This window comes from Scomber japonicus, chromosome 13 (assembly GCF_027409825.1).
Source record: "Scomber japonicus isolate fScoJap1 chromosome 13, fScoJap1.pri, whole genome shotgun sequence".
In the NCBI taxonomy this organism is placed as follows: domain Eukaryota; kingdom Metazoa; phylum Chordata; class Actinopteri; order Scombriformes; family Scombridae; genus Scomber; species Scomber japonicus.
This window is the reverse complement of record NC_070590.1, coordinates 18249960-18276853: the sequence shown is the minus strand read 5'-3', so window position 1 is coordinate 18276853 and position 26894 is coordinate 18249960. Positions and strand designations below refer to the sequence as shown.

Sequence of the window (26894 nt, the reverse complement as noted above, 5' to 3'; positions counted from 1 at the left end):
CAAAATGTTAAGTGCTCATGCCTGCACATGCCTGTATGGTTTCTGGTTGGCAATGAGTTTCGGGGTACAGTTCAAAGAAATTGCGGTTGTTTGTGAGTTTTTCCTGCCCCTCAGGCTCAGACAATACCCCTGTGCTTAGTTTCTGATGATCTGTGAGTTTGTATATGTGTGCTTTTCTTCCTTTTTTCTTTTTTCTGCTGTTTTTACTTGCCTTACTGCATTATCTTAACTCTAGGCCTACTGACCACAGTTTCTGTTATTCCCTTTCATCCTATATACTCTCTCTGATCCTATAAGCTTCCTTTTGAGTGTTTTGTGTGACATATCTGGCAGATCCTCTGCAGTAGTTTTAGAGGTACCACCCTCTTCTCCTTCTGTCTCTTTATCACTGTGTGTGTTTGACACACTGGGTCACTTTGAAGTTGTGAGAGCTCCACTGAAAGACTCTTCTTCTGATTCAGGGCAGACTCACACCACCATTTGAGGATGCACAGAAGATAATGCGGTCGGTGAAAGATGACACAGCGATAATGTGGGGGTGCCGGTGAGGCAGCGGTTTAACCACAGGTAACCACAGCTTTTACAACTTGTTTGGATATATTTTGTATTCATATTTTAACAGTTGTTTTTGGGATACTTTTATATGCTTCAGTACATTTCGGCTTGTTTAGTTATAAAAACAAGTAATAGTGAAGTGATTTTTGTATTAGTTTCTAACAGCTTTTTATTCTCAATACAAGATGACATACATGAACAGATTTTCGTTTAGTTAGAGGAGATTCTCTCTCTGCAGTTTTTAGCCCACACTGAGAACCTGATGGTGTGGGTTTGGTGATATGTGACTCACAGAGGACCAACTGATCTGACAGCAGTTGACTCAGCAGCTCCCTGCGCTTATGTAAGAGAGCATGAGGTGAAGCAGGATGCTGAGATAACTTTGTGATCAACAGAACACAGCTAAAAATGGATATCTTTTGGGAATACAGCTAATGGATGATTTTAAAAGCAGAGATGGAAAGAAGTGAGATGGAGGTGCAGTAAGATTAGGTGATCCTTCCTTGTGATGACCAAGCAGAGAGCCATACATGCCTGGGATGAAAAGGACACAGTGCAGTTTTTCTAGTCTTTGATTAATCAAACTGTATTTTTTCTCATGTCTTAGATTAAATTGTGACTTTTAAAAGTGTGACGAAAGGTAATGTTGGCGTTTTAATTTTAATTCTATAGTCACTAAAAAAATAATGGGATGTTGGTGCATTCTAAAAAAAAGCTGTAAACTTGAGGGTTTTTCTTCTCACTCTGCTACTTCAAATTAGCGAGCATCAAGGTCTGTTGAAGTAGTCAAAAACTGACAAGGGAATTTTTCACCTCAGCTGTGGATACCTGATCCCTGATCTCATTTGACCGAGAGTTCAACTCTACAGAGCACTTAGGGAGATCATGGATACCTTTCACCTACTGTCAGTTGATGAGCCATCAAAGGTTACTCATTCAGCACAGAGATTGACCTGTTTTTTTTAGCAATAAAATGTGAGTGTAAACAGCCCATTTAACATATAGCTTATGTGTTAAATCATTTGAATCTCAATGTAGAAATCTCTGTAAGATCACGTTAAACTTTTCTTTTAATCCATCTTTATTCAAACTGCAGGCTAGTGCTTTAAATGTTTTTGACAGTAGAGACAGACCGCAACGCTCCACACCAATAAAATCATCACAATAATATGCAACTGAAGGTTGAAAATGCTAACAAAGTGCCTGTAGCTAGCTCAAAGGATTACTTCGCATCCTATGTTTACCAGAGAGGGTATATTGACAAACTCAATATTATCAGTGTCCCTTCTCCTTACCTTGCTTGCTTGCAGACATCATACTGCAAAGCTGATTTGTCCACATTCCACTATAACACAAGTTGCATGCTTCAAATGACTTACAAGTGACATAATGCTTGGCGCACACGAAGGCAGGATCCTGCAGTTTTCCTATTCTTCATGCTGAGGTCTACACGTATCCATTTCTTTGTCTTTTTAAAGGCTCAGTTTTATGGTCTGGCAGCTTATAGAAATATAGTTCTGGGTTCTTTACCCTGTTGGTAGACTAGTGCATCCCACGACACAGCAGCTTTTAGGCATTTTTCTGTTGTCTGCTAGCAAACAACAGAAATGACAAGGGGCCACTTTCATGCAATACAAAGTGAATGGAGAACGATGAGTTTATCTAAAAGAAAGATTTAAAAGCAGATGCATATCTTTATACTGAAGAAAAGCTAATTGATAACAATCTATAATTTCCTTAAACAAACCCAAACTTAATCAAAGATATCTAGCTCTAAAAGCATTATTTAGAACTAGACATTGAACATTTTTGATACAGTATCTGAGTTCTGGCTCAAATACTAAAACAGCACTTTTTCCAAACCTTATTTTGGTAAAAAAGGATTTGTTTATGATCTTTTTTTTTTCTTTGTCTTTTAACAAAATCACTTACATGACTGCGTTGTGATCTTAGAAGATTTGGTCATAGAGAGTCAAAGTGAATGTGAACATTTCTAAGATGTATGTATCTCACAGACACCTCTTCCTAAATTTGCAGTTGAATCATGGGAAATGTGGAGAGTCAAAATGGGGTCAGTGGTTTCAATGGCGATGTGACGGGACATCTCTCCCGCAAGCACACTTCACGCTCCCTTCGTCTCTCCAACAAGCAACCAATCACCCGTCGCTCCCGGACCTCTTCTTCAGTGAAACAGGAACACAGGAACTCTGAAGCCTCAACTCGCTCCTCCAGCACCCCTAGCATCCCACAATCCTTAGCAGAGAACGGACTGGAATCTTTCACAACAGATGCGTTTGGAGAGTTCGGCATCAACCCTCATTGGACACAGCGAGTTGCTATGACAATGAGGCCGGAGTCCTATCAGCATGATGACGACCCCTTGGCCACACCGACTCCTGAAACCTCAGAGGCGGACACTGTCGCTCATGATGGAGGAGAGGACTCCATGGGGGAGGGGGATGGAGACATTGTTGGAGAAGGAAGGTACCTCCAACGAATGACTGAGGGTCCCCAGGAGGGAGGGAGTTTCAAAAAGAAACGGTCAAAGTCGGCGGATATGTGGAGAGAGGACAGCCTGGAGTTTTCTCTGTCTGACCTGAGCCAGGAACATCTGACCAGCACTGAGGAGATGATAGATGGAGGAGAGGAAGAGGAAGAGGAGCAGTTCACACGCCCCAGGGGAACTGCAGGTGAGGATTCTCTATTTATTGTAGGCAATCTTTGTAAACCAACAGAATTGAATGTCCAGTTTTTTAATATACTCAATCAGAAACACATCTTTCATAGTTAAAAAGACCACCACAATCATTGTCGACAGCATTGCCGAGCTATTTACATGGCCTCAAGTTAAATCTGATATAGCTGATATGTTACTGTTATCTCCCATCGATACAGTCTATGATAAGTTGCTGGATTTCTTGTCTCTATATTGTTTCCAAAAAGCAGCAGTGCTAGCTTGATTTGATCCACTTTACAGATGATGAGGGGGAGGGAGGTGGGAAAAATTGCAGAGACTCACTGAGCAGGGAAAAATGATTTGAGAAAGTCTACTGATTGAAGGTTAGCTGCCATCCATCAGTTGCAGCAGTTCAGTTGATCATAGGGTTGTTACCTTAACTGGCGCTGTGCAGGAGCTGCTGGAGTTCAACACGACAGCAGACGATAGCTGGTAACTTAACTGTTGAAGGTCTAAGTGTCGCCCCAAGTGGTCGACTATGTCAGAATAGATGATGGGGCCTCTCCATGGGGCCTCTCCACAATCTGAAAGTAATCAGAATACACTGTGTAACCTGCCTCATATCCCCACACACAAAAACAGGCAGACCCACTGCCCTTCAATAACCACCTGTGTATGTTCCAGGCTCTGCTGAAAGGGCATCATCTCTGGACCATCTGTGCAGCCAGCAGAGTCCTGGCCTCAGGGGGCAAAGGAGCCGCTACACAAAGAACCGGAGAGAAACTGAGTGCGATGGAGATGGAGAAGGGGAGGAGGGACTGATGTCTCCTGAGGAGGATGGTGGCGGGTACGGAGCTTTTACGCTCCCTTGCCGGCGCTCCCACTGCCTGTCTGAGGGCTTAGCAGGGCTTGGCATCACGGCTGCACCATGCCCTGCTTTCCAGGGACGACGTGCACAAACAACTCAGGTTAGATAACCACACACTGTTTTTAACATTAGACCATAAATGAGACCAGTAACTTCACCAGCTGTTGCTGTTGCCATGTTCGCTTCCATAAACGCCGTTCTGTGCATGACATCATTAATGATCAACTGAGCATGCGGATCACTTCAGGAGCGTGAGCTGTTCACATCGCAGTCTGCAGACAGGCCACATTTAAAAGTGTAATATGAACAGCTAAACAAAAAATCAGATTTGAGCATTAAGGCCTGCAGCGTGAACGTAGCCTTAGAGAGGTGCACCCAGAGTTATTTGTAGGTGTGTGTCATCTCCACAGCTATGTCATCGATGAATATCTTTCATTCCCCATTCACTAACCACACACACACTGCCCTAACAACCATGACACCTATATAACCAACACAGACATTTTGAACATAATTTTTTTAGAACCTTACAAAAGAAGATTCACTCAAAGGGTAAAAGAAAAATCAAAGCCATATTAATGACTAAGAAGCCACTTAGTAAGAGAGTCAATGGACAAAAACAACACTAAATCAGTAGAATAAAGAATGTTCATGTGCTTTCTGCAATATTCATGTCATTGATAAAGGAAAAAAAAAGTTTCCCAGTAAGAAGTGTTAAAATGACAAAAATAGCGAACCAGTCTTTTCTTTCAACTCATTCCCAGAACCCCCAGGCACCCTTGGATACCCTAAGTGCTTATTATAAATTCATCTAGCCAGGCTGAGGGGGTTGTTAGACCAGATATAAATAGACCGACAACACAGCAAAACAAAGAAAGAAAGAACAGAGGGAGACTGTATTTGTTGAAGGAAAAGTGCAGAGTCTCTTGCTCAAAGTGAAAAGCTGCCTTTCAGCATAAATGCATGGCTAACAAGTGTACACAAACACAAAACGCACTCACATACATACACACATACACAACATACACCAAGAAACCCCTTGTGTAGCCTAAGCTGTCAGGTTGGTTTTTGCTAATGGAGAGATAACCTCTTTTTTTATGTAGACTGTCAGATTGGTCATTCATGCATTTTTCACTTTAAGTTGTTACTTCTCTGTGTGATTATCTTTAGTTTCACTAGTTTGTGTGCATTTATCAGTTTCTGTGTATTCATTACTATTCCAAAATGTAATTAGTATTACAATAAGTAAGTCAGTTCTGATAGTGTCCCTCTTTTTCTGACAGGACATTTCAGGTGTTTTAGGTGAGGGGAGTGAGTATGGCGACAGTGGCATCGATGGTGTCACCACGGAGATAGATGGGGATGGCGAGTTGGTGTCACGGCGCTGTAAGGCCATGTCAGCGTCTTTCTCAGTGTACTCAGCGGCCGAGAGCAGTGTTTTCAACGGCAGCGACAGCGGAAGTAGCAGCGCAGGAGGAGAAGGAAGAGGTGGTGAAGGATGCAGGAGTGGCATTTATGAGAACTTCCGGAAGGAGCTGGACAATCAAGCCTGGGTTAGTCATTACACTTGTGTGTCTGTGTAGCTTCCAAGTAGTGATGATAGATCCAACTGGTTGTTATCATTCAACTTTACCATCACTCTTTTATCAGACACATCAGGGCCGGGACTGCACGGAGGAGGCGGGCTCAGCTGTAAGTGATGAGCAGAGCAGCAGCACGCTCAGTAGTGCTTATCCATCAGACGCTCTGATAGGCTGTGCACAAGGCACAGTCAGGAAAGCAGGGGCTCTGGCTGTGAAGAACTTCTTGGTTCACAAGAAAAACAAGAAGGTGGAACCTGCTACAAAACGCAAGTGGAAACACTACTGGGTCTCTCTGAAAGGTGTTGTATAGACTCTCATACTTTTATGTTTACGATATTTTGGGCCTTTCCCATTTTCAGTAGTTTACATTGTAGAATGAGAGGAAACATGTGGAGTGGGAGCAGTAGGCAGCAGGTCTCCTCAGATTCAAACTGAATCTATGCTATAAAAATGCTGAAATGCTAAAAATAAAATAAACTGATGCATGTATTTAATTACCTAGATAATTATTACCCATAATCAATAACAATAACAAAAAAAACTGAGATTCCTGTATTGGGCAAATAAGACCAAAACCTTTATTGCAAACACAATCTTTCAGCTATAATGTCACATTCAGATAAACATCACTCTGTTTCTCCTGTTAGACTGTAATCACATCAGCCTTAACGCTGCCCATGCCCTTTGCTGTCAACTTTACTGTCCTCTCACACTCTCTTCTGTGTGGGCTTATATTTCCTTCGCTCGGCCTCATCGCAATTTAATTTTATGGTGGCATCCGTGTCTAATCCAATCTCATCCTGTTGAAATACATAAGATATAGCATCTACAGCCACATTCCTGCCTGCCTCCACTCTTCCTAAAAATAGATAAATCAGATTTTTGTATTTCAGATTATATTGTAAATATGTGTATTAAACCCTAATTTTACTAGATTGATTTGCTAGTAATAAACTGACTTTTACTTTCTTGTTTTCCTACATTTTTCTGTTCTCATCCAAACTCCTCAAGGCTGCACTCTTTTCCTGTATGAGTCAGATGGTCGTTCAGGGATTGATCATAACAGCGTTCCCAAACATGCGTTGTGGGTGGAGAACAGCATTGTCCAGGCTGTACCTGAACATCCTAAGAAAGACTTTGTCTTCTGCCTTAGCAACTCAGTAGGAGATGCATTCCTCTTCCAGGTGAGAGAGACACTGGTATTTGAAACATCCATGTGACCCTGCACGTCCTTACATAACAAACGCTAACATATATTTAAGACTGAAACAATGGTACAATAGTAGCATTTCATATAATGCTTGTTCACACATTTCAGTGTTTCTTAGGACTACATAAAGTCAGCAGTTCACCACAAGAGACAAAGATGGATGGAAATAAGAAAAGGCCCCTTTCCCCTGGGGTAGCTGTGTGTGTGTGTGTGTGTGTGGCACACAAGTACATGACATTTAACCATGTGTGGGAGATAAACCAGTTCGGTGTCCATGTGTTTGTTTTATGTCTGACATGTTTAAAGGCCAAACTGTCATACTGTGACAGTGATCCACTACAGTGACCATTGTGTAATATTAAAATGTGTCTATTTATATTCATAGCAGCTGTCCACAGTGACATTCAATAAATGAATGAGAAGATTAGTAATACAATGAAGATGAGATTGATGAGACCACCCTCTCTCAGAGGCTAATAATGGGACTTGTGTATGAATTCTTTCAGCTGTCAATTTCTTAATTTCTTTTTCGGACTGTCGTTACCTGTTTTCTTAAGTTCTCAGACTCATCCGTCACGGTTAATTTTATCCCTTTTCCTTCCTCCTCTCAGACATCAGGCCAAACAGAACTGGAGAACTGGATCACAGCGATCCACTCAGCATGTGCTGCTGCTCTTGCTCGGCAGCACCACAGGGAGGACACAGTGCGATTGCTGCGAACAGAGATCCGCAAGTTGGAGCAGAAGATCGACATGGATGAGAAGATGAAGAAGATGGGAGATATGCAGCTGTCCACCGTCACCGACGCCAAGAAGAGGAAGACAATACTGGAGCAGGTATGGTCAAATTAATTAATTAAAGCTGAGTACATGCAGTAATATCAGACTATGTCAAAAATCAGAAAGCCATTTTTCATATTTTTGGGCTGCAAAATGGTCATACTTTATGTCCATGTGATGTAGATAAGAAACAGGTTTGTGATCTCATGTGTTGAGCATCCTACTGAGTGTCTTTAGCACCCAGTTAAGTTGAACAAAAACACCTTAGGGGCTTTACAGGTGCACCACTTGGTACCCTTGAACTGCACTGATTCTTTCACACACATTGAAATCACAGCACTAAATCATCTTTACTGCATGCCGTCATTCGGTTAAAATGTTCTCAAGACTTGCAACCACAGATGTTTTCAAATATTCTGACTGGTGCTCATTTATAAACACATGCAAGTGCAGCATAATGCAGAATATTCATAACACATGTCCAAAAACACACAGTGCATACATGAGCAGACAGGTGAATTGCAAATCTGTTGCTAATCCTTCCGTATTTAGCTGTTTGGAAACGAGCCATAGCTGGAATTTCAAAGCTGTTCTGGGAACAAATTTGATCATTTTCAATGGAACATAACGTGTAGCTTTAGTATATCTTACTCCACGCATGTCTGGAGTTATTACTGAATGCTGAAATGGCATTGCATGTAAACATTCCAAGAAATGTTAAAAATGTGCATGCAAACAATATGCCTCCTTGTGTGAGCAAGCCTCCGTGTCTTTGAATATGTGCAGCATTTGGTTGATAGATAATCAAAGAAAGCCATATTACATAAGAAACACCAGGAAGTGATTAATTTTAAGCAAGACACTTCCCATTTCTTTGAAAATACAGGGATTTTCATTGCCTACTTTAAAGGCACATTAACTAGAATTATATGATCAATAATCATTTTATGCTGAATTTGCGATTCAAAGAGGTATCTATTGTATTCATTTGTATTGAGCTGTGGAACACATAGGTAAAAGGCTCAATTAGGGAAAGAACCAGTGCAAATTAAGTGTATTTTGTGTTTCATTGTGAGTGCATGTGTGCTTCACTTCCCACGGCCCACCCTGTGACACATTGTATACAGTACAGCAGGTCAGCTGCTGGTGGGGGTTGTGTTGGTGAGTAATACCTCTCCACAGGGGCTTCCGCACTCCCACGTCTCACTCCTCCTGGAACGACCAAATAACCACCTAATTCAGAATGATCTGTTATGCATATTTTATCTTTTTTTCTTTTCTTTTTTTTAAAATCACTGTTCATAGGCCAAATCTGGAACCTTTCCATAAATAATTATGGATCTAATCAGGAAAGTAAGCTTATGTTGTATAATCACAAATCTGTCCCTCGCAATTTTCACATCATTCTCTCTGTTAGATCTTCCTGTGGGAACAGAATTTGGAGCGGTTCCACATGGATCTGTTTCGTTGTCGGTGCTACCTGGCCAGCCTACAGGGCGGTGAACCCCCCAACCCCAAACGCCTGCTGGGCTTTGCTTCACGTCCCACCAAACTGGCCATGGGTCGACTGGGCATCTTCTCTGTCTCTTCCTTCCATGCACTGGTAAGATTACAAATTCCCATGCACACTTTTGTGCACACCCATTTTTAGTACTCATGACTCTTCATTCCAACTGTCTTTACAAGCTGCTGCAATTTTACTCTTAAACCTAATCAGAGCACCTTAATCCGAAACTCAAACTTTGCCCCACGTGTCTCTACATGTTCCAGTAGGCATTGAATGTGAGGTTCTTGATTGCCGACCCTCAATACTGGCCCAGCTTGTAGAGTGGGTGCGTTTATCTGGCTGTAGGAGTGAGCATCTTGTCACATTAAGTACACCCACTGAAAGTAATTTCTGCTTGCCTGACAAATGTGGAAACTAATAAACACTGCCAGTATGTAGCCTGGGGTTAAAACACACTACATCTTAACTTAACAAGAGGACCAATCACCTTGCTATCTGGGCACAAACACAGCTTTATGTCACAGAAATAGTAGTAGTTCAAATAGTCAACACTTGGAGTAAACCATTCTTCTTGTTTATATTGGCACTGGTTGTAACTTTTTCTTTCCTTTTGCCATCAGTTGTCTCACACTTTCTCACTTTCTTTAATCTATATTTAAAGTAAGAAAGTAAAGAAAAAAAAGTTCTCCTATATACTTAATTTACTTACGTAATTGTATGCACATGCCATCTCCATCTCAGAACATTCAGATCATTCTTTTTACATTCTGTCAATCAATGCTTGAGACAAAGCATTCTGCCAATTTGTTATCCTCCACTGGTGCTGACTGATTTACACCACAGTCCTCATGCTATTGTTGTCACCTCAAGCACTCCAAGAATGTAAAGAATGAAACACCAACATAGATGGAATGATCTATATGCAGCTGTGTATCAACTGAAACCTCTGCCAAATCCAACCCAGGAAACAAAGAGCAGAAAGGAGAGAAAGAGGTGCAAACAATCTCTGTAGACCAGTTGGATACAAGCAGACCATCAGACCAAACACACACACACACACATGCACACACGCACACACAAACAGACACATCAGAGGTTGATAGTGTTTTTTTGTGATTGGTGGATCAATATGAACTCTGTTAGTAAGCTGCCATCCCTGAGGCACTTTCCCACAAACAGGCTTAACACTCTCTGCCGACCCCCCCTTTTCCTTTTACTGCCTACATCCTCACTTCCTTTGTCTCTTTCTCTCCGTCTTACTCTATATCCTTCTTCTTATCTTCCTTATTTTCTTCCCTACTGTTTGGGTTCATCCTTTCCTTCTCTCTGTCTCACGCCATGTCTGTTTTTCCATCTTTTTTGCCTCCATGTTTATAATTATATCCAATGTTTCCCAGATTTGACTGTTTTATTATTGGATTAGTTTAATACTGCTATAAATAGGCACATTTTTGAGGGATATTCATTGATTTGCCTTCTGTGCTGTATGAATGAACTAAATGAAAAATAAATAAATGAACAGAATAGAGAACAGAAGGTGGTAAATAATTAATGAAATAGATACAAAAAAACATTCAAATTAAGCAGTTCATACAGCCAATGGCAAAACATTAGCAGTCCTCTTTTTCAGCTCTCAACTTTTTTTTATCAGTCACAAAAAGGAACATCTAAATTTTTCTTTTTATCTTTTATTCTCTACAGTAACTCCTCGTATTTATCAGGCTTATTATCCACTGCCAAAAGATAAATCGTAAAATAGACAGTAAAAATGCCTCTTACGTGCAGCTTACATAAGAAAAGGCTTGAAGACAGTTTGACCTATTATGTTTGGTGTGTGTGTGGCTCATGAGCACTGACTGGTGAGGAGCCAACGATACGCCCACACGAGTACAGTATGCACTTGTGTGTGCACATCCACGCATGTGCATTAAAGTATGTATTTCTGCACCATATAGTAAGGTCGGTGCAGTAGTTAAATGTGAATTAACCCAGAAATGTCAAGTGCAGTTTCCTTTTGCACACGTACAAGGTCACTGAAGGAGCCAAGAGATGTAACGTGTTCAGTATGCGCTGTCAGTATGCACAGGAAAGCTGAAAATCTCTGTTTTTATGTGTTGGTGTGTGTGCATGCTTGTGTGTGCCTTTATATGTGTACAAATGCAAGCAGTGACTCATAAGTCAAACACACTGCAGCTCACATCAGTCAGTGTATAGTTATAGTCTCCCAGTCACCCTATTTTTTCTTACTCCATTCATTCACCTGAACAGAAACCCAACAATACTATTTTAAAAAAGCATAAGAAAGAGATCAAATATTGGAAGTATAATCCCCACTGGTAAACAGGTAAATAGCACTCTAATGCAATGGATCAGTCATGTGAAATGCTTTCTACTAGGCTTACAAATATGAAAAAAGAAAAAAAAATCAGAAGAAGTTTGAATCTTAAATGTCTTGAGTTTACATCCATAAAAGCAGATATATGCCAAATATTCCACACAAAACTGCAAACTTTCAGTGCAATAATATATTTTTTAATTAAAGTCTCTCAAAATGCCTAATAGATACTGGATGTTATGAAATGGCAATGCTAAACTGGACTCTGAAATAAACGGTGATTTAGATGTAAAATAAGTGCAGCTTAAGTACTTTGTAAATAGATGAGGTTTTATACTAACTGCAATAACCTGAATCATTATCTAAAGAGCAAAGATATACAAATCCAGATTAAATGAATTGAATAATCTATGAATTGCTCATGTATACATTAGCATATTGATCAGTTTCTATAAAAATACCAATTTGGACAGATGGTAAGTGGTAAATGGTACACACATTGATATAGTGCCTTTATTTTCCCCTATACCACATGCCAACATTCACCCATTCACACACACACACACACATTCATACACTGATGGCAGAGGCTGCCATGCAAGGTGCCAACTCCGCTCATCAGGAGGAATTTTTAATGCTCATTCACACACACTCATACACTGATGGCACAGCCTTTGGGAGCAATTTGGGGTTCAGTATTTTGCTGGACACTTTGACATGCGGACTGGTGGAGCTGAGAACTGAACTGAAATTATTGAACGACCCCCTGTGCCATGAGCCACCAATGCCCCAAATAGACTGTTAAAAACTCTCAAATACCCTTTCTCTTTGATGAATGTTCTTTGTCATTATCACTGTCACAGGTTTCAGCCCGTACAGAAAGTAGCATCAGGAGGCGGAGCCAGGCCATGCCTCGCACCTTCAGCAAACGCCGTAGCCGTTTCTCTTCCCTCTGGGGTCTGGACACCACCTCCAAAAGAAAGACCAAGGGACATCCTTCAATCAACCAGGTTTCCATAGTGACACATTTATTGTACAAACTGTTGATTACTTCATAGTTTTTAGTGTGTGAAATGGTAAAACTACAAGATATGAATAGTTTTGATACACAGTCCAAAAGAGGTTAAGTATTGAGCTTTTTTGTTTGTAGGCAAGATGTGTCAAAATGTAGACAGAAGTGATTGAGAATAAATTTGGTGGAAATTTAAGTCTAATTGAACTATTTAATTGCATGCATTACAAATGGTTTAGAGATTGGATCAATGTTCAGAGTTTTTAAGATTTCTTTAGTTGTTAAGAGTGGCTTCTACTTGTAAATGTGATAACTTTGTAAACATGGCCGTGTATGTAATATATTTGGATGCAATCATAATGTTCTGTGTCTCTTTTTTTTGCAGGTATTTGTTGATGGGATGGAGCCGGTGAGAAAGCCCTTGGAACGGATGTTTGAAGACTCCGCCAGTGAGAAATCTGTAAGATCTCTGACTTTATTGTGTCCTCCTTGACATAATGTAGACATATTATTTCATGCCTGCTCTCTTTTAACACTAAAATGTGTTAAATAATGCAGAGGTAAGGGTGGGGTGCTAGTGAACAATTCATTTAAAGGGGACCTATTATGCTATTCCTTATTTTCAGTCATTTTATGTTACAATGTTGGATATTCAAGTGGCCGATGTATCAACTAATGAGGTAAACATATGTAGAGGTAATTCCTGTGTACAAAAAACTGCCCGAGCCGACAACAACTCATGATGGATTTCTTTACATGGTCTCATTGTTTTGTTGGTAGTCACACCAGCCATGACTTGAGTCATGGCTGGTGTGCTGTGAGTTTTTTTTGTTACACAGCATGGCAAAGTAAAAAATAAGTAGTTTACCTGTTGAAGATGTGCTGGTTGTCTGCAGCTCTTCATCAAACATCATCACCACTGTGGCTATTTCTGCTTGTGCTATTCATCCCTGCATCATTTCCCTAAACAAAGAGCTCCAAATTATGTCCATATATGTTTTTAGCGCCATGACCAAAGCTTTGCTAATTTAGTAACACATTTCATTCCCTGTAACTTCTTCACAGTATCAGTCCATTATTTAATCATTTAAAAGTGTTAGGTTTGCATTGGCAGAAACTTATCACAACTCAGCTGCCCTTGACAGGCTTCTTGAAAGCTGGCCAATCAGAGCATAGTAGGCTCATTGGGAGGGATCCTTAAAGAGACTGGAGCTAGAACTGCTTGTTAGAGATAGAGGCTGAACTGAGGGGATGAATAAAGGACCAGTATAAGATAAACAAAAAGTATTTTTTTTAATTATGAATGAACTGTGCAAAACCACTCTAGTGGAGTCCCAAAATAAAAATATAGAGCTGGAACAGATAATTATAGGTCCCCTTTAACTGTTAAGTTCTTCAACTTGCCCGAGGGCTAAATGACTCATCTTTGTCTTCTTTTTTCATTTAAAATCTTAAAACAAACACCATTGGTTTAGTGTAACCTAATGTAGGTCTCAGCTTGTTTCTATTTCCAGTGTATTAGTTGCCCATTCGGCAAACAAAGCAAGATGACAAAAGGCTACGATAAATACAGTGAATGCTAATGCCTATAGGCTAAACACTAAGTTCCTCCTCCCTTTCTTAGTATGGCATTCACTACAGAGAATCAGAGCCTATGTTGCTGTAGGCTTATTCCTTGTCATTGTTTGCTTTTGTCTCATAGCATTCTCATAAGCCAACATAAAAATCACTGGGCCATCTGATGAACCTTTGTACGTGTATAATGGACTATTGGCTTCTCAAGGCCCTGAGGGCCTGCAACATTGCTCGATTTTCCACCTCCTTTCACTTATCTGCCTTTCATTTGGTGTTTTATCTAGGGGGGAAGCACAAAATCTTGCACCCTTCTGCATCCATGAGCATTTCCTTTGAGGTCATTTTCAAGCTTCCACTTTAATGTTTTCAGACATCTACTTGGATGATGAGTGATTGGATACATTTGCAGACTTATAAAACTTTAAAAGCTGCAGAATTGTGTCTTTCTTCAGTATTATCAGCTGTTTCTAGAGTTTATTTAGATTCAGGAAAGCGCTTTTCATTTTCTGCAGCTGTTCCTCCTCCTGCATCAGTCAACACAATTTTTGCTTCACAAGACTTTGTAAGACTGACTTAGTCTGTTTCTGCTTTTTCTTTTTTTTCCTACTACTGATGACTCTATGTCATAGCCAGGGATAATGCAATTATTTTTACTCTCTACAATCTTTTTAGCATGTCAGACACCATTTCCAGATCAGTGCTGACAGATTCCCATTTCTTCTTTTCATTTGCCCCAGGCAATGCTAACTCTATCAGCATCATAGGCCATCGACTGGAGGGATATTTCTGTCAGCTAATCCACTGAGACAAATGTGATCTGATATGTTTAGATCATTAGATTTCTGACGTTTGAACAAATTATGCAGACATTTGCTACCAAAGGACAACAGATGCACCGTCTTGGCTCCGGTGTATCTGTCGCATTACCTACAACTTACAGACAACTGCAAATAATAAATAATATCTTTAGGAAAAAATACATTATCGAAGCGGTTTCCTGCAATGCCTTATCAGAGCCTGGTAAATGATGAATTTAAATGTACTCTAAGGAAAGGAAAAAAATGTCCAATTACCCATGGGTTGTGCAAGAACAACCATGCCAGCTACATATTTTATAAGAACTGGTAAAATGCAGCAGAGATGAGAGGGAGAGGGAAGACAGGCCTCTGTCTGAACTCAGCAGATAGAAACAAATTCTGCAGCACTAACCCACTCTGACTGTGGAGGCCCCCAGTGGCACCATGGGAGACTGATTTCCTTCCACCCACGCCCCACTTCAGCTGGCAGGGTATGGGATGACAGTAAAGAAATGCATACAGCAGGGAGTAATGCACTTTAGTTGGTTGTAAGAGAGCTAGAAATGCTGCATCAGTAGCAAATATTTATGTTTTCTCAATGAGCATGATTTTTCCAAATGTTCACTTCTGGGTTTTTAATTCTCTCTCTCTATTTGTTCTGGGGAATCCTACTGATGGCAAAAAAGAGAATGAGAGAGAATAAGGGTTTAGTGTGCCGACTAGGAACCCCCCCCCCCCAGCAGAGGCATCCTAGATGGGCCAGGAGGGGAGCCAGATGGTGCCGAGCAGGGCTAGGGAGTTCAGGGAGTTGGGGGGAGGTACTAGTTATGGGCCTCCCGGTCTGTTGTCTGTCTGAGAAAATGTGTGTGTGTCTTTCTCTGCAACCAAGTGTATCTGTATTTTGTTTGTAAACATATGTTTTTGCACACAAGAATGTATTTCAGCATATAGTTTGGTAACTCTATCTCCTTTTTTGTCTCACTTTCTCTCTAACCAATGCACAGATTCACACATGCACACACACACACAATGCGCACATACACTCACGCATACACAGCTACAGCTACAGCCAAGTCTAAGTTCATTTAAACAGGGACCACCGGGCCAGATTGTTAACTGTCAGCAGATTGTACACCGTGAATGAAAGATGGGGAGGAGGGAGATGATGGAGTGATGAACAGATAGAGTGGAAGGAGCACCAGAAGGAGAGGCAATGATTAGTGTGAGGGGAAAAGTTGTGTGATAGAGGGATGAAAGAATAAATGGGTTTGTGGATGCTGTTACCTGATAGGAGGAGATAAGGTATCGGCGACAGACAGTGTGAGGTCGAGTAGAAGAAGGCACGAGTGAAACAGAATGATAGGCTGACATGGCTGTCAGATTGTCCGAGGTCAGAGTCTTAAAGGTTACATACTTTGGTTTGAACAGAAAGCACACAAAGTCATGAAGATTCAGGTGCACACAAGCTCTTTATGTAACACAAACCCCTAAAGGGAGGTGATTTATTGTACCAAGAGGCTCTCATCAACACAAATGAATTAGATTTTGTGATCAGATCTCCTGCTGCTTTCAGGCTACCACCAATTTCCATCATATTAGTCTAATCATTCCAACTAAATCTGCTTTCTTTAGGGAACATGAAGAGATATTGGAGGATCATTGCATGATTTTAGTAATTATACCTCAAGATAATAGGATATGGCTCTTTTGGGGGGTTTCCTAAATTCTATGTGAAATGAAATCTTCCCTCTCCTCATCGCAGAAGCTTAAGGACAACTGAAAGGTTTTCATGATAACATTAGCTGTTTTCAGGCTGCTCAAAGATGTATAAACTCTGTGTGTGCGTGTGTGTGTATTGTTTTTACAGAAGGAGAGAGAGGGCTCAGAGAAAAGTCTTCCTCAGCAAAACATAGACAGCGACATTTGGGTTCCTGATTACCTGACTCCCTCCTGGGTATGTCTCCCGAACAATCAGCCTGTCCTGGCCATCATACAGCCCGGTGAGACAGTGCTGGAAGTCCTAAGCACAGTATGCAAGGTGAGCCAATACTGACAGGATGGAAACAATACTGGAGAATATTTATGAGTGGGTTTTCAAGCATCTATGAAGATGATGTGCATGCTTTACAATGTACTGTATGCAAGGAGGAGAAGATCCTATGCATCATTACACACCAAACATGCAATATGGGGTGACAGGTGATTTACAATTTGCCCGAACCTTTTCTCTTTCATAGCCCATAAATGTATTGCTTGTACGCCTGCACACACACAGACTTGCATAAATACTACAACAAAACTGCTGACAGTTAAGCTGTTAAGCATGCAACAATTCATTTTAACAGCTTTGTCAAACGCATGCAGAGAAACGAGTCTCATAAAATTGCACACAGATCTATTGAGTTTAGAATACCACACATGGTTACATAAGGACAATAAAATATTTAAAGTTATTTTACAGTCTGTGGACAGCTCAATTTAGTTCAGAGTAACAGGAAAACAACTTGGATAATTAGATGAAAATTATCAGACGTTAAGAGGTTTTCTTCTTGAATGTGAATCAAAATATGGGATCGGACAATACCTGTGATGTAAGACTGTCTCTGGTACTTGTCAAAAGTGATTAATGGAGATGTTTTCTGAGCTCTTAGACTGTTCAAAGTATTTTTTTTACCTTACAATATACACTGCATATTACTGTCACAGGCAGTCTTGTCAATTTTCTCTCCACTTCATCTCCTCTTCTCCCTTAATTGGTCTCAGCCAGTGACACACTAGAATAATGAAGCCTAATAATACATATGCATTCCACTTAAGGGTTGAAACGCATGTATAAAACTGATCTGTGTGTGTGTGTGTGTGTGTGTGTGTGTGTGTGTGTGTGTGTGTGTGTGTGTGTACGTGTGTACGTGTGCACGTTTGTGTGTAGGCATTTTTACATGCCATAAACATGTCACAAGGAACTGGAGCATCTAATTCATGGCCTTTGTGTGTTACATGCATGTAAATTACATACATGATCGCATGCATGTATGTCTGCATCCTCTTGTCAGAGACTGTCTTGTTCTATAGAGTGTGGTAATAGTAAAGGGAATTTGCTTAAACAGACTAACAGGGAATTAAATATTAGCGTTAATACACTCTTTATGTCTTTAATATCTATTTTTCCTCCTGTCTTGTTGCCTCCAGACCCATAAGATAGACCTATCCAGCCACTACCTGCGTCTGAAGGTGTGGATTGACAACCAAATGCTCTTCTATGTTCCTAAACTTGAAGAGGACATCTCTGATCTGGTGAGGACACACACATTGTGGTGATAACTGTAATGGAGTGAATATCCCAAATTTGGAGTCTAGGTAGTCAATGAACCATGAAACTACAATTTTAATATCAATCATATCAAATAATCAAGGATAAGTACAACACAGTTATTTCACTGCAAGTGTCATTTTAAGGTTTCCTTTTTTTATATTTTTTGTTCTTTTGCAGTGTCAGCTGAGACACAATGTCCAATGTGGATATGGGGGTCTTCACTTTATAATGAATTACTTTTTGTTTAATTCCAGACAGATATGGATGCAAACTCGTGCATGTTTTATGGCTTGGTTGCTGATTTGATTTGCAATTCCAGGATGCAAAAGAGGCACTATAGCTTATGCTATAAATTATGCAAAACAGCATTCTGAGCACATCATGTGGACAATGAACTGTACCCATTTTTTGTGTTTCATGTTATCTTGTTATTCATATAAACAATCACTCTCATTGAAAAAGACCTTACCTTCACATTATTCAGTTACTGTAAACCCCAAAACGAATTCTCTTTGTGACAGTGCTTCGTAGGTGAGACACTGAACTCTGTCTCAAAGCGCAATCATTGTGTAACTCTTTTCCTGAAGTGCTCTTTTATCTCCCCGCTTTGATCACTGACTCATTTCATCCTCTTTCATCCTTACTCTCTGATATTACATTATTATTTCTCCACAGTGAAGGGTATTACACACTGCAGACTTCTGTTTCTATCTGTTACTTCATAAACACAGCTGTGTGTATGCTCTCAACCTCTGTGAGGTCGATGAGCACTCACTCACTTGACCTGAATTTTGACCCCACAACCTTCACGTGCAATTGTTCTGTTATGAGCCTGAATAATACATGAATCTATCCATTCTTTATTAAGAGCGATGATGCGACCTTGACCTTCGCGATCCCATAACATTGCTATCCTTCCATTTTTTTCTGATTAAATATAATTTTCTTGTTTTTTTCAGCTCTACAAAGAGATTGAGATTTGTCCCAAAGCTACCAAGGTGATCCGCTTTGACAAAGCTGAGTCCTGCACCATAGGATATGGTATGCTTGTCTCTATTTGAGCTACATGGATTCAGTCCCTTTAATATTCTTAAATTCTGTATCAAATTGATTTTGTAATGGACTTCATTGAGTCATGCTTTGTTGGATGCTGCGGGGGGGGGGTTATCCAATAGGAGTGTGCTTTGTCTTAAGTGGATCTAATTGCTCAGTAGTATGCTGCAGGAGTGCACAGAAGAGGACTTTATGGGTTCAAAATGTTGGACCTTACCTGAAACACACCAAACCCAAACCCAATGTGCATAAATTAATTTTCAAAAAAGAGGGCCCCAGCACACAGCCAGACTAGACTAGACTAATAGTCCCGAATATAACAGACCCAATTCCAAATGTGGTTGGCCCAAACAGCATAACTCTTGTAGATTACATATTTTCCTAAAATAAGTTCATCTTCAGCTCCCTCTCTTTATTTTCATCTTTATTGATTATTTGCATAAAACACAAAGGAGCAAACAGCTGATGTTCCAGTTGGTTTTACCTCCTTGTTGTCCTTTTCCTTTTTATTGCTCCTCATGTCCATTCACTCCCACGGTTATTGTTACATACCACATGATCAGAGCTGATACCATGAACCGCAGTCTGTCGATCCAACCCTATTAGTCTGAGTAGAATTTGTACCTGGTTCGACTTGGGTCTCAGAATCGAGTGGACCTGCAAAGACCTCTAGCACACACTGTCAAATTGTGATATATCAAAAAGGACTAAAGTAATTAATGGCTGAATCTCTCTCTGTCTAATTTCCTGTGTCTGTAGGTTTTTCTGTGGCGGTTATAGATGAGGATGGGACACAGCAGCTCCATATTACTGAAGTGAAAGCAGAGGGACTGGCCTCTGCTAAAGGTACACTTTTCTTTTTTTATTGAAAGGTGAAAAAACAACCATGAGCAAAACAAATATGTTGTGGTGTACTGTACATTCAGTACATTCTGTACATTCCTGGGAGTTGACATTCAAACACAAAGAACAAAACATGCCACAAATGCAGGACATTTAGCATAATCAAATTTGAGTGCCATAGTAACAGGGGTTATGTAAAGGGTATGTGAAAGTTGGGTGCATATTTCTGTCCTGAGTTGACATGGCACACTCAACACCCACACACCTGACCTGAGAAACACCTGATCCCACATGACATCTTATCAGTGCATCTTTGTGTGACTGCATCACATTGGCTACTGGGAAAACAAAGCTACATTTATTTTGTTTGGAAGAAGACTGCCTGGTGACTTAGGTCTAGAAAACATAAAATAGAAAAACACAATGAAAATGAAGAAGTGGAAAAACATCTGGGTGCTTTCAGCTAAGACTTGAATCACCTGTCCTATACACTACATTTGCCTTTCAGAGGATTACTGGCTTTTTTTTCTAAAGAAGGTGTGCTGTGCCACAACTGTCATGTATTAAGTTGAAAAAGGCCTAACTGAGCATTCCTTTTCTTCCTAGGAGCATAACATTATTCCATTGTCTGATGTTTGAACAGCCAGTTCACCCCCACTCTATGGTCCCTATCTTTTAAAGGAGCCAGAGAGGCTTAATGGGTGTCAGAAACACACGGCCGCTCTGTAGATACAACGCTAATGTATAGAAAATAACATGCCCCACTACTGTGCCCCAGGGCCAGACCAAGGTTACTGAAGTGTGAGATTGTGTCCTCCACTGCATTAGCAATCTAAAAGCTGCTAGCTTAGCGAGTTGCCAGCTGCCGGAGGATACAGCTGCACTGACTCTCCACATCTATAGGCTAGTAGAGATAGAGAAAGCTTGTGGCATCCAGACAACACAATGCATCTTTTTTAGAATATTGCATTACATTTTGCTGAATCACAGAATTAAGTATGCCAGGCACAATGCTTGTAGATCTGCTATACGATGGGATGAGCCTGTGTGTGCGTGCATGTGTTTTACTCAAAGTGAGGGGAATGAATGGAGAGAGAAAGAGATCACGCTTCAGTTTCTGCAGGGTATATAGAGAAACCAGGCCAATGCTGGACAAGGAGCCCCAAAGGGTCTTTTTCTATCTCTTTCTCTCTTCCTCACTGTAATTCCTGCTCCCCCTCCCCCAACAGAAGCACACACACAGACACATACATGTGACACACGCAGCCAAGTACACACACACAACAGTATATGGCCAGAGGGGGTTATCTCTCTCTGTCCAATAAAGACACTGCTACAGCTGACATTTCACATCCCAGACAACTAGGTCATAACTTAGGGCTAAATGTGTGTCTTATGTGTCTATATATGTAACCATGTATGTGCCTGTAAGTATCTGTTTATAGTATTGAATGCACTATAAAAGCCATTTTAAAGACTGTCTGCTGTTTCTATACAAAATGACACAGGAAGCCTGAAGAAAGGATAACAAGCAAACCTGTGCGTGTGTAGGCTCATGTGTGGCAAGAGCAAAACTCTTTGTCTTCACTCTGCAATGAGGGCAGGTGAGATTGCTGTCAGACCTCCGAAACAGCTGTCACAACCGATCAGGTTTATTGGATGAGGTTGGTTGTTAATTGGTTGGCTGATTGAGTGCTAATTCTCAATTAGTGGAGCGGGGGCACAGGTGGTCGAGGGGATTGGCAAGAGAAAAAGACTCAAAATGAATCTGTGTTCAAGCATCCATGTGATCTTTTGTATCATATCATATGTAGTGCCACATAGGCTGTGTATGTGATGATAAGTATGGAATAGACTAGCATTGCACTCTCCTTCTTAAACTCATCCAGTCTTGTTAGATTAGTATTTGCCTCAAGTGAAAAACAATGAAAAGATTCATTTTTAATGTATTGGAATGTTCTTTCATTCTCTGCCAGGTTTGAAAGCAGGTGATGAGATCCTGTTGCTGAATGGTAAACCTGCGTCTGCCCTCCAAATGGATGACATGAGGGCTGCGTTTTTAAACCAAGCATTGACCTTGAGTGTCAGCACTGTGCCCCAGCTGGACCCTTTGGTGCTCTGCTCTCTTCCACCCCGGCGCTCTGATGGGGAGCAGGACCTAGCCACAGACATCTTCTCCCAGAGCCAAGGTAAGGATTCCTGTTCTAGATAAAGTTGTGGATGCATTTTTTGTTATTATTTCTGTTAGTATCTGAAAGTTTCATTTGATGATTTGGCCCCCGAGTGCTTCATGTTGTTATGTAACAGATGTTCCTGTTGGGAATTAAAGTCAGATCAGATGGGGTTATGATGATTACGAAATCAATCAATCAATCAATCAATCAATCTTTATTTGTATAGCGCCAAATCACAACAAAGTTATCTCAAGGCACTTTACACATAGAGCAGGTTCTAAACCGAACTTTTCAGGTTTTAACTTTAAAGAGAGCCAACATTCCCACATGAGCAACAGTGGAGAGAAAAAACTCCCTTTTAACAGGAAGAAACCTCAGAACCAGACTCAGAGTGGGCGGCCATCTGCCTCGACCGGTTGGGGTTGAGAGGAGAGAGAGGAAGGATAGAGGAGAGAAGCACAATGAAAATCAACAATGAAGCTAGAAGGTCCGGGACTGGAATCTATCATCCGGACGTCTACAGGCCCAGATTACCTGTGAGACGAGAAAGCACAGACAACTCCGGGGAAGAAGTTTAGGTTATTGAATGCATTAATAGTACATGAATGTTAATGGATATAGATGGATGGATAGAGAGAGAGAGGGAGGAGGAGAGAGGAGGAGGAGAGAGGAACTCAGTGCATCATGGGAGTCCCCCGGCAGTCTAAACCTATAGCAGCTAAGAGCTAAGAGAGCCCTAACTATAAGCTTTATCAAAAAGGAAAGTTTTAAGCCTACTCTTAAATGTAGGGAGGGTGTCTGTCTATATCTAAAGCTGCATGTCAGAAGCATAGTTTGATCTATGCTGTCTTTAGTTTTTATTCATGATTCTTGTTTTGTACTGTCCCTCTAAACCCCAACTTTGTGTGGAGGAAAAACAGGGACAATGCAGATGGTGATGTATCTTTTTAAGCAGAGGGTGAATAGGGCGATCTGCTAATTATTCATGGACACCGTCTGATAACTAACCTGCAGGCACCCGCCAGCTTTCCTCTGACCTGCTCTTTTTATGCGTGCAAGGGCACCATTTGTATTCCTTATAAATTGGGGCTTGCAGTGCACATGCTGACAAGCTGGCATTGTTTATACGGGAACTCAGTGCAGTATGAATATTAATATGAATCATTCAACAGTGTGGAGCTGTCATTGTGTAGGATATGCCATACGCAAAGGGTCAGACAGAGAGCAAAAGCACTTGAGTAGCCAGATGGAGGTTATCTGTGATATCATGCTTAAGAGTATACAAGAGGCCATCAACACAGAGGAGATATTAACATGGAGAGTTTTTGCACATAGTAATAACCAATTTGGCTATAGAAATACGATAAAAATCTATTGTGATTTTGTTATTGCCATCCTTATCCTTGTCCTTGCTAAAGAGGCTGTACTAGTAGCTCCTACCAAGTAGAGAGAGTTTGTACACATACTATCATGCTCCTCAAGCCTTTGCTTTTGTCTCTGTCTGTAGAGGACATCCTGGATGAGGCTTCAGGGTTGACAGTAGAAAGTCCAGATGAGAGTATGGTGGAAGGAACTCGGCTGAGCCTGCACAGTCCAGATCATCAGGAAGACAAGACCGGCACGGGGGCTGGTCAGAAGGTAGGATATGGCATGCAAAGACACAACTTTGGCCTTGTGTGTATACATATCAAACACAGACACATACATGCAACAGAGCAGGGGATTAACAGTCTATAGTTCTACATGGATAGAGTATCATAAGACCAGCAGCTTTGGTGTCAGTTTCTCAGTGTGTGTGTGTGTGTGTGTGTGTGTGTGTCTGTGACCTGGAGATCAGTGCTGGTGTTTGAAGTGGCTGATTAAATATATTGTTGCAATGCCATCTTTCAGCCTGCTGACAGGATCGTTTAGCTTCAGTGGCAGCAGGTTTCATTTCTTGTCATTTCTGATCTCATATCTGCCAGAGAGAAAAGCAAAACACTGACATAATGTATCAACAATCTAACACAATCTGGAAGTGTGTGTTTGGACATACGTAGTTAAAGAGTCCATATGTTTATAATTACTTAAAAAAAACCCTGTGCCAGGTTTTGATGTTGTTCTAAATATGTCTTCCCCTTGTCAGGTGTTGTGTTTTGTGTTTTTTGGGTTTTTTTTTGTTTCTGTGAGCATTTGTGGCCACAAAGTGGTAGTCAGTAAAAAGCTGGGCGATTACTCCCTCCTTTACATGAAGGAGACTTTATTGGTTTTTTGGAACAGAAAGATCTGAGACAAGAAACACAAGTGCGTAAGTGGTCCAACATGCAAACACAACCATTTTATAGGATTTCACACACATGCAACTGCTTTGAAACAGCTTTTGAGTAATTCGATTTGATTTCCAGAACGATCACATGTTGTTGATGGATAATGTCTGTCGAAATCAGACACTCTGTGAACATCGCAACCTTAATCAGATTCTGACAGAAATTGTTTTCACATAGTGCTTGCAACATATCACATGAATTTACTGTTGTGATGTTTTCAATAACTTGAAAGTGTTGGAGTTTGTCTTTCACTCTTAAATTCTGGATACAAACATGAACGGATGTATATGCAATGTATGTAACCTCTGGTGTGTGTGTGTGCATATGAGTAGGTGTGTTCGTGTGTGTTTCCTTTGGAGCACAGAGATGGAGACAGACAGATGAGTGAGAGAGTAAGTGAACAGCATCACTTTCTAATTATGTCTGGTCTGATCAGGGTTGGCGCAGTGATTGCTGGGACACGCCGTGTGCCAGTTGCTCTCCCTTGGATATGGTTGTCACTTTCATTAACATGGCAATGGCTGATAACCAGTAACCACCGGAAACCTTTTTTTTGTACTTCTCTGTCGATAGCTAAGACATGAACAAAAGATGAGGAAAGGGAAGAGACAACGCTGTTCATTCTGGTGGATGTGTGTCAGTGAGCTTCAGTCTCGAGGGAGAACTAATGGGCGAGATCAGAGCTGGCTCTAGTCTAGACTCAGTCCTGTTGGACAGTGGTGGTTCTGTGACTCCAATGTGCCATTAGTAGTTGGAAGGAAGTATGGGAAGATGACAGAAACACCGACAGATAGGGTTGCCAGGATGGCTAGATAGGAAAGACAAGTCTGCTTAAGTATCTTTCAGTGCACTTGATGTGAGGAAAATATTCTAAACTTTACAAAACAGTTTGAAGCTCATCACAGTCCATAATTAACATTTAAAGGACGTTTGCTATTTTAAGCTCATATATGCAAGAAATCCATTCAGATCTCTTTCAACAACTGACAGAGTGTGAAATACAGCATGCAATCTTTATGAAACACATATAAAGTGTTTTCATTTTAATGTGTAAAAGTTCGTATGCTGTGTTGCCAGTGCCAGAGTAGAGGAAAGTCAGTGCAGCATTACTCCAAGAGAGTGCACATTTGTATATGCAACTGCAGACAAACAGCAGCACAAAATTGATACTGCTGTGTGTTTGTTCATCAACCAGTAGTCTCAATGTTTCATGTTTCATACCACTCAATTCACATGTGAAATGATGTAGTCTCTTTGGAGACACAATCATGAATACTGTTTACCCTCATCTGTAATGTCCCTTGGTGCTTTAATGCTTAGCCACATACTTTTTTTAATGTCACAGGCTGTTCCACACAGATATATGAGAAAAAATAAAGCCCTGAAAGCAAGGTGGAATAGGACCAAATGACAGAAAAGCACAGCTGTACCAGCGTACTGTAGCTGTGGAAGTCCATCATCTCGATCATCATCTCACCTTTCAGTCTCTCACCTCTTGCCTCAGTTTCATATGTGTGGGCTGTTTTCTCTCTTCATTTACTGTCTGTCTGACCATCTCTTCCTTTTTTATCTGTTCCTCTGCTTCATTGGCCATTTGATGTATTGTCATATAGTTTGTCTCCCGTAATTCAGAGCAACAATGTAACCATATAATGTCTGTATATTTTCCTCTTTGTCCTTCCTGATCATCCTGTCTCCTTATCTACCATCCTTTTTATTTTTCTCTCTCTCCTCCTCCTCATCTGTCAGTTTCCCTCTAACATCTTGCACTTCTTTACCCTCCTCCTCCTCCCCCTCCTCACTAAGCCCCTGCTGTTCATTACCATAAACAACATGAGGCTGCTGTTGGTTCTCAAACAACTCTGCTCGTCTAACTCTCCAGTCGGCTGTGAGCTCTGACCTGAGCCTGGAGCGCTTGGACGCTTCCTCTGTCAACAAAGACAATCCAAACTTGTTTCAAAATATCTGGGAATTTCCAAAACCATGTCACCTTCTCATTTTAAAAGAAATGGTTGCCTTTTTTTTTTTTGTTTATGATCACTCTTTTGTTTCTCCTCTCTCCTCTTTGGAATGGCCCTCAAGTGCCGAAGATCGACTCTTACCTCATTTCACCTAGTGCCTGTGGTCACATGGCGGCAAGTCTGAGGAAGAAGAGGCAAAGTGGGACAATTTTAATTATCCCCACATTCTAATTACTTCATTCTCTGCAGTGTTTCACATCATTTAGTGAAGATAAATGAGTTACTGGCTAGCTGGAGGAAATAGGGAGGTTCATTATTTTAGACAAAGCACAGAGCCACCTCCTCA

At 40.8% G+C, this 26894-nt stretch overlaps 1 protein-coding gene across 1 annotated transcript in view; it reads left to right on the top strand.

Moving 5' to 3' along the window:
* The first annotated feature begins 482 nt into the window (after nucleotides 1-482).
* The window catches only part of LOC128371236 (rho guanine nucleotide exchange factor TIAM1-like), a 38466-nt gene continuing 12054 nt past the window's right edge, over nucleotides 483-26894 (top strand). Inside the window, exons 1-16 of the mRNA XM_053331498.1 lie at nucleotides 483-567; nucleotides 2593-3245; nucleotides 3917-4200; nucleotides 5384-5647; nucleotides 5751-5982; nucleotides 6695-6867; nucleotides 7505-7729; nucleotides 9090-9275; nucleotides 12378-12524; nucleotides 12912-12986; nucleotides 16766-16936; nucleotides 18088-18192; nucleotides 19171-19252; nucleotides 20024-20110; nucleotides 22084-22296; nucleotides 23789-23919. Of these exons, the coding sequence (XP_053187473.1) occupies nucleotides 2600-3245; nucleotides 3917-4200; nucleotides 5384-5647; nucleotides 5751-5982; nucleotides 6695-6867; nucleotides 7505-7729; nucleotides 9090-9275; nucleotides 12378-12524; nucleotides 12912-12986; nucleotides 16766-16936; nucleotides 18088-18192; nucleotides 19171-19252; nucleotides 20024-20110; nucleotides 22084-22296; nucleotides 23789-23919 (3021 nt within the window). The 5' untranslated portion in view covers nucleotides 483-567; nucleotides 2593-2599. The remainder of the gene's footprint in view (nucleotides 568-2592; nucleotides 3246-3916; nucleotides 4201-5383; nucleotides 5648-5750; nucleotides 5983-6694; nucleotides 6868-7504; nucleotides 7730-9089; nucleotides 9276-12377; nucleotides 12525-12911; nucleotides 12987-16765; nucleotides 16937-18087; nucleotides 18193-19170; nucleotides 19253-20023; nucleotides 20111-22083; nucleotides 22297-23788; nucleotides 23920-26894) is intronic.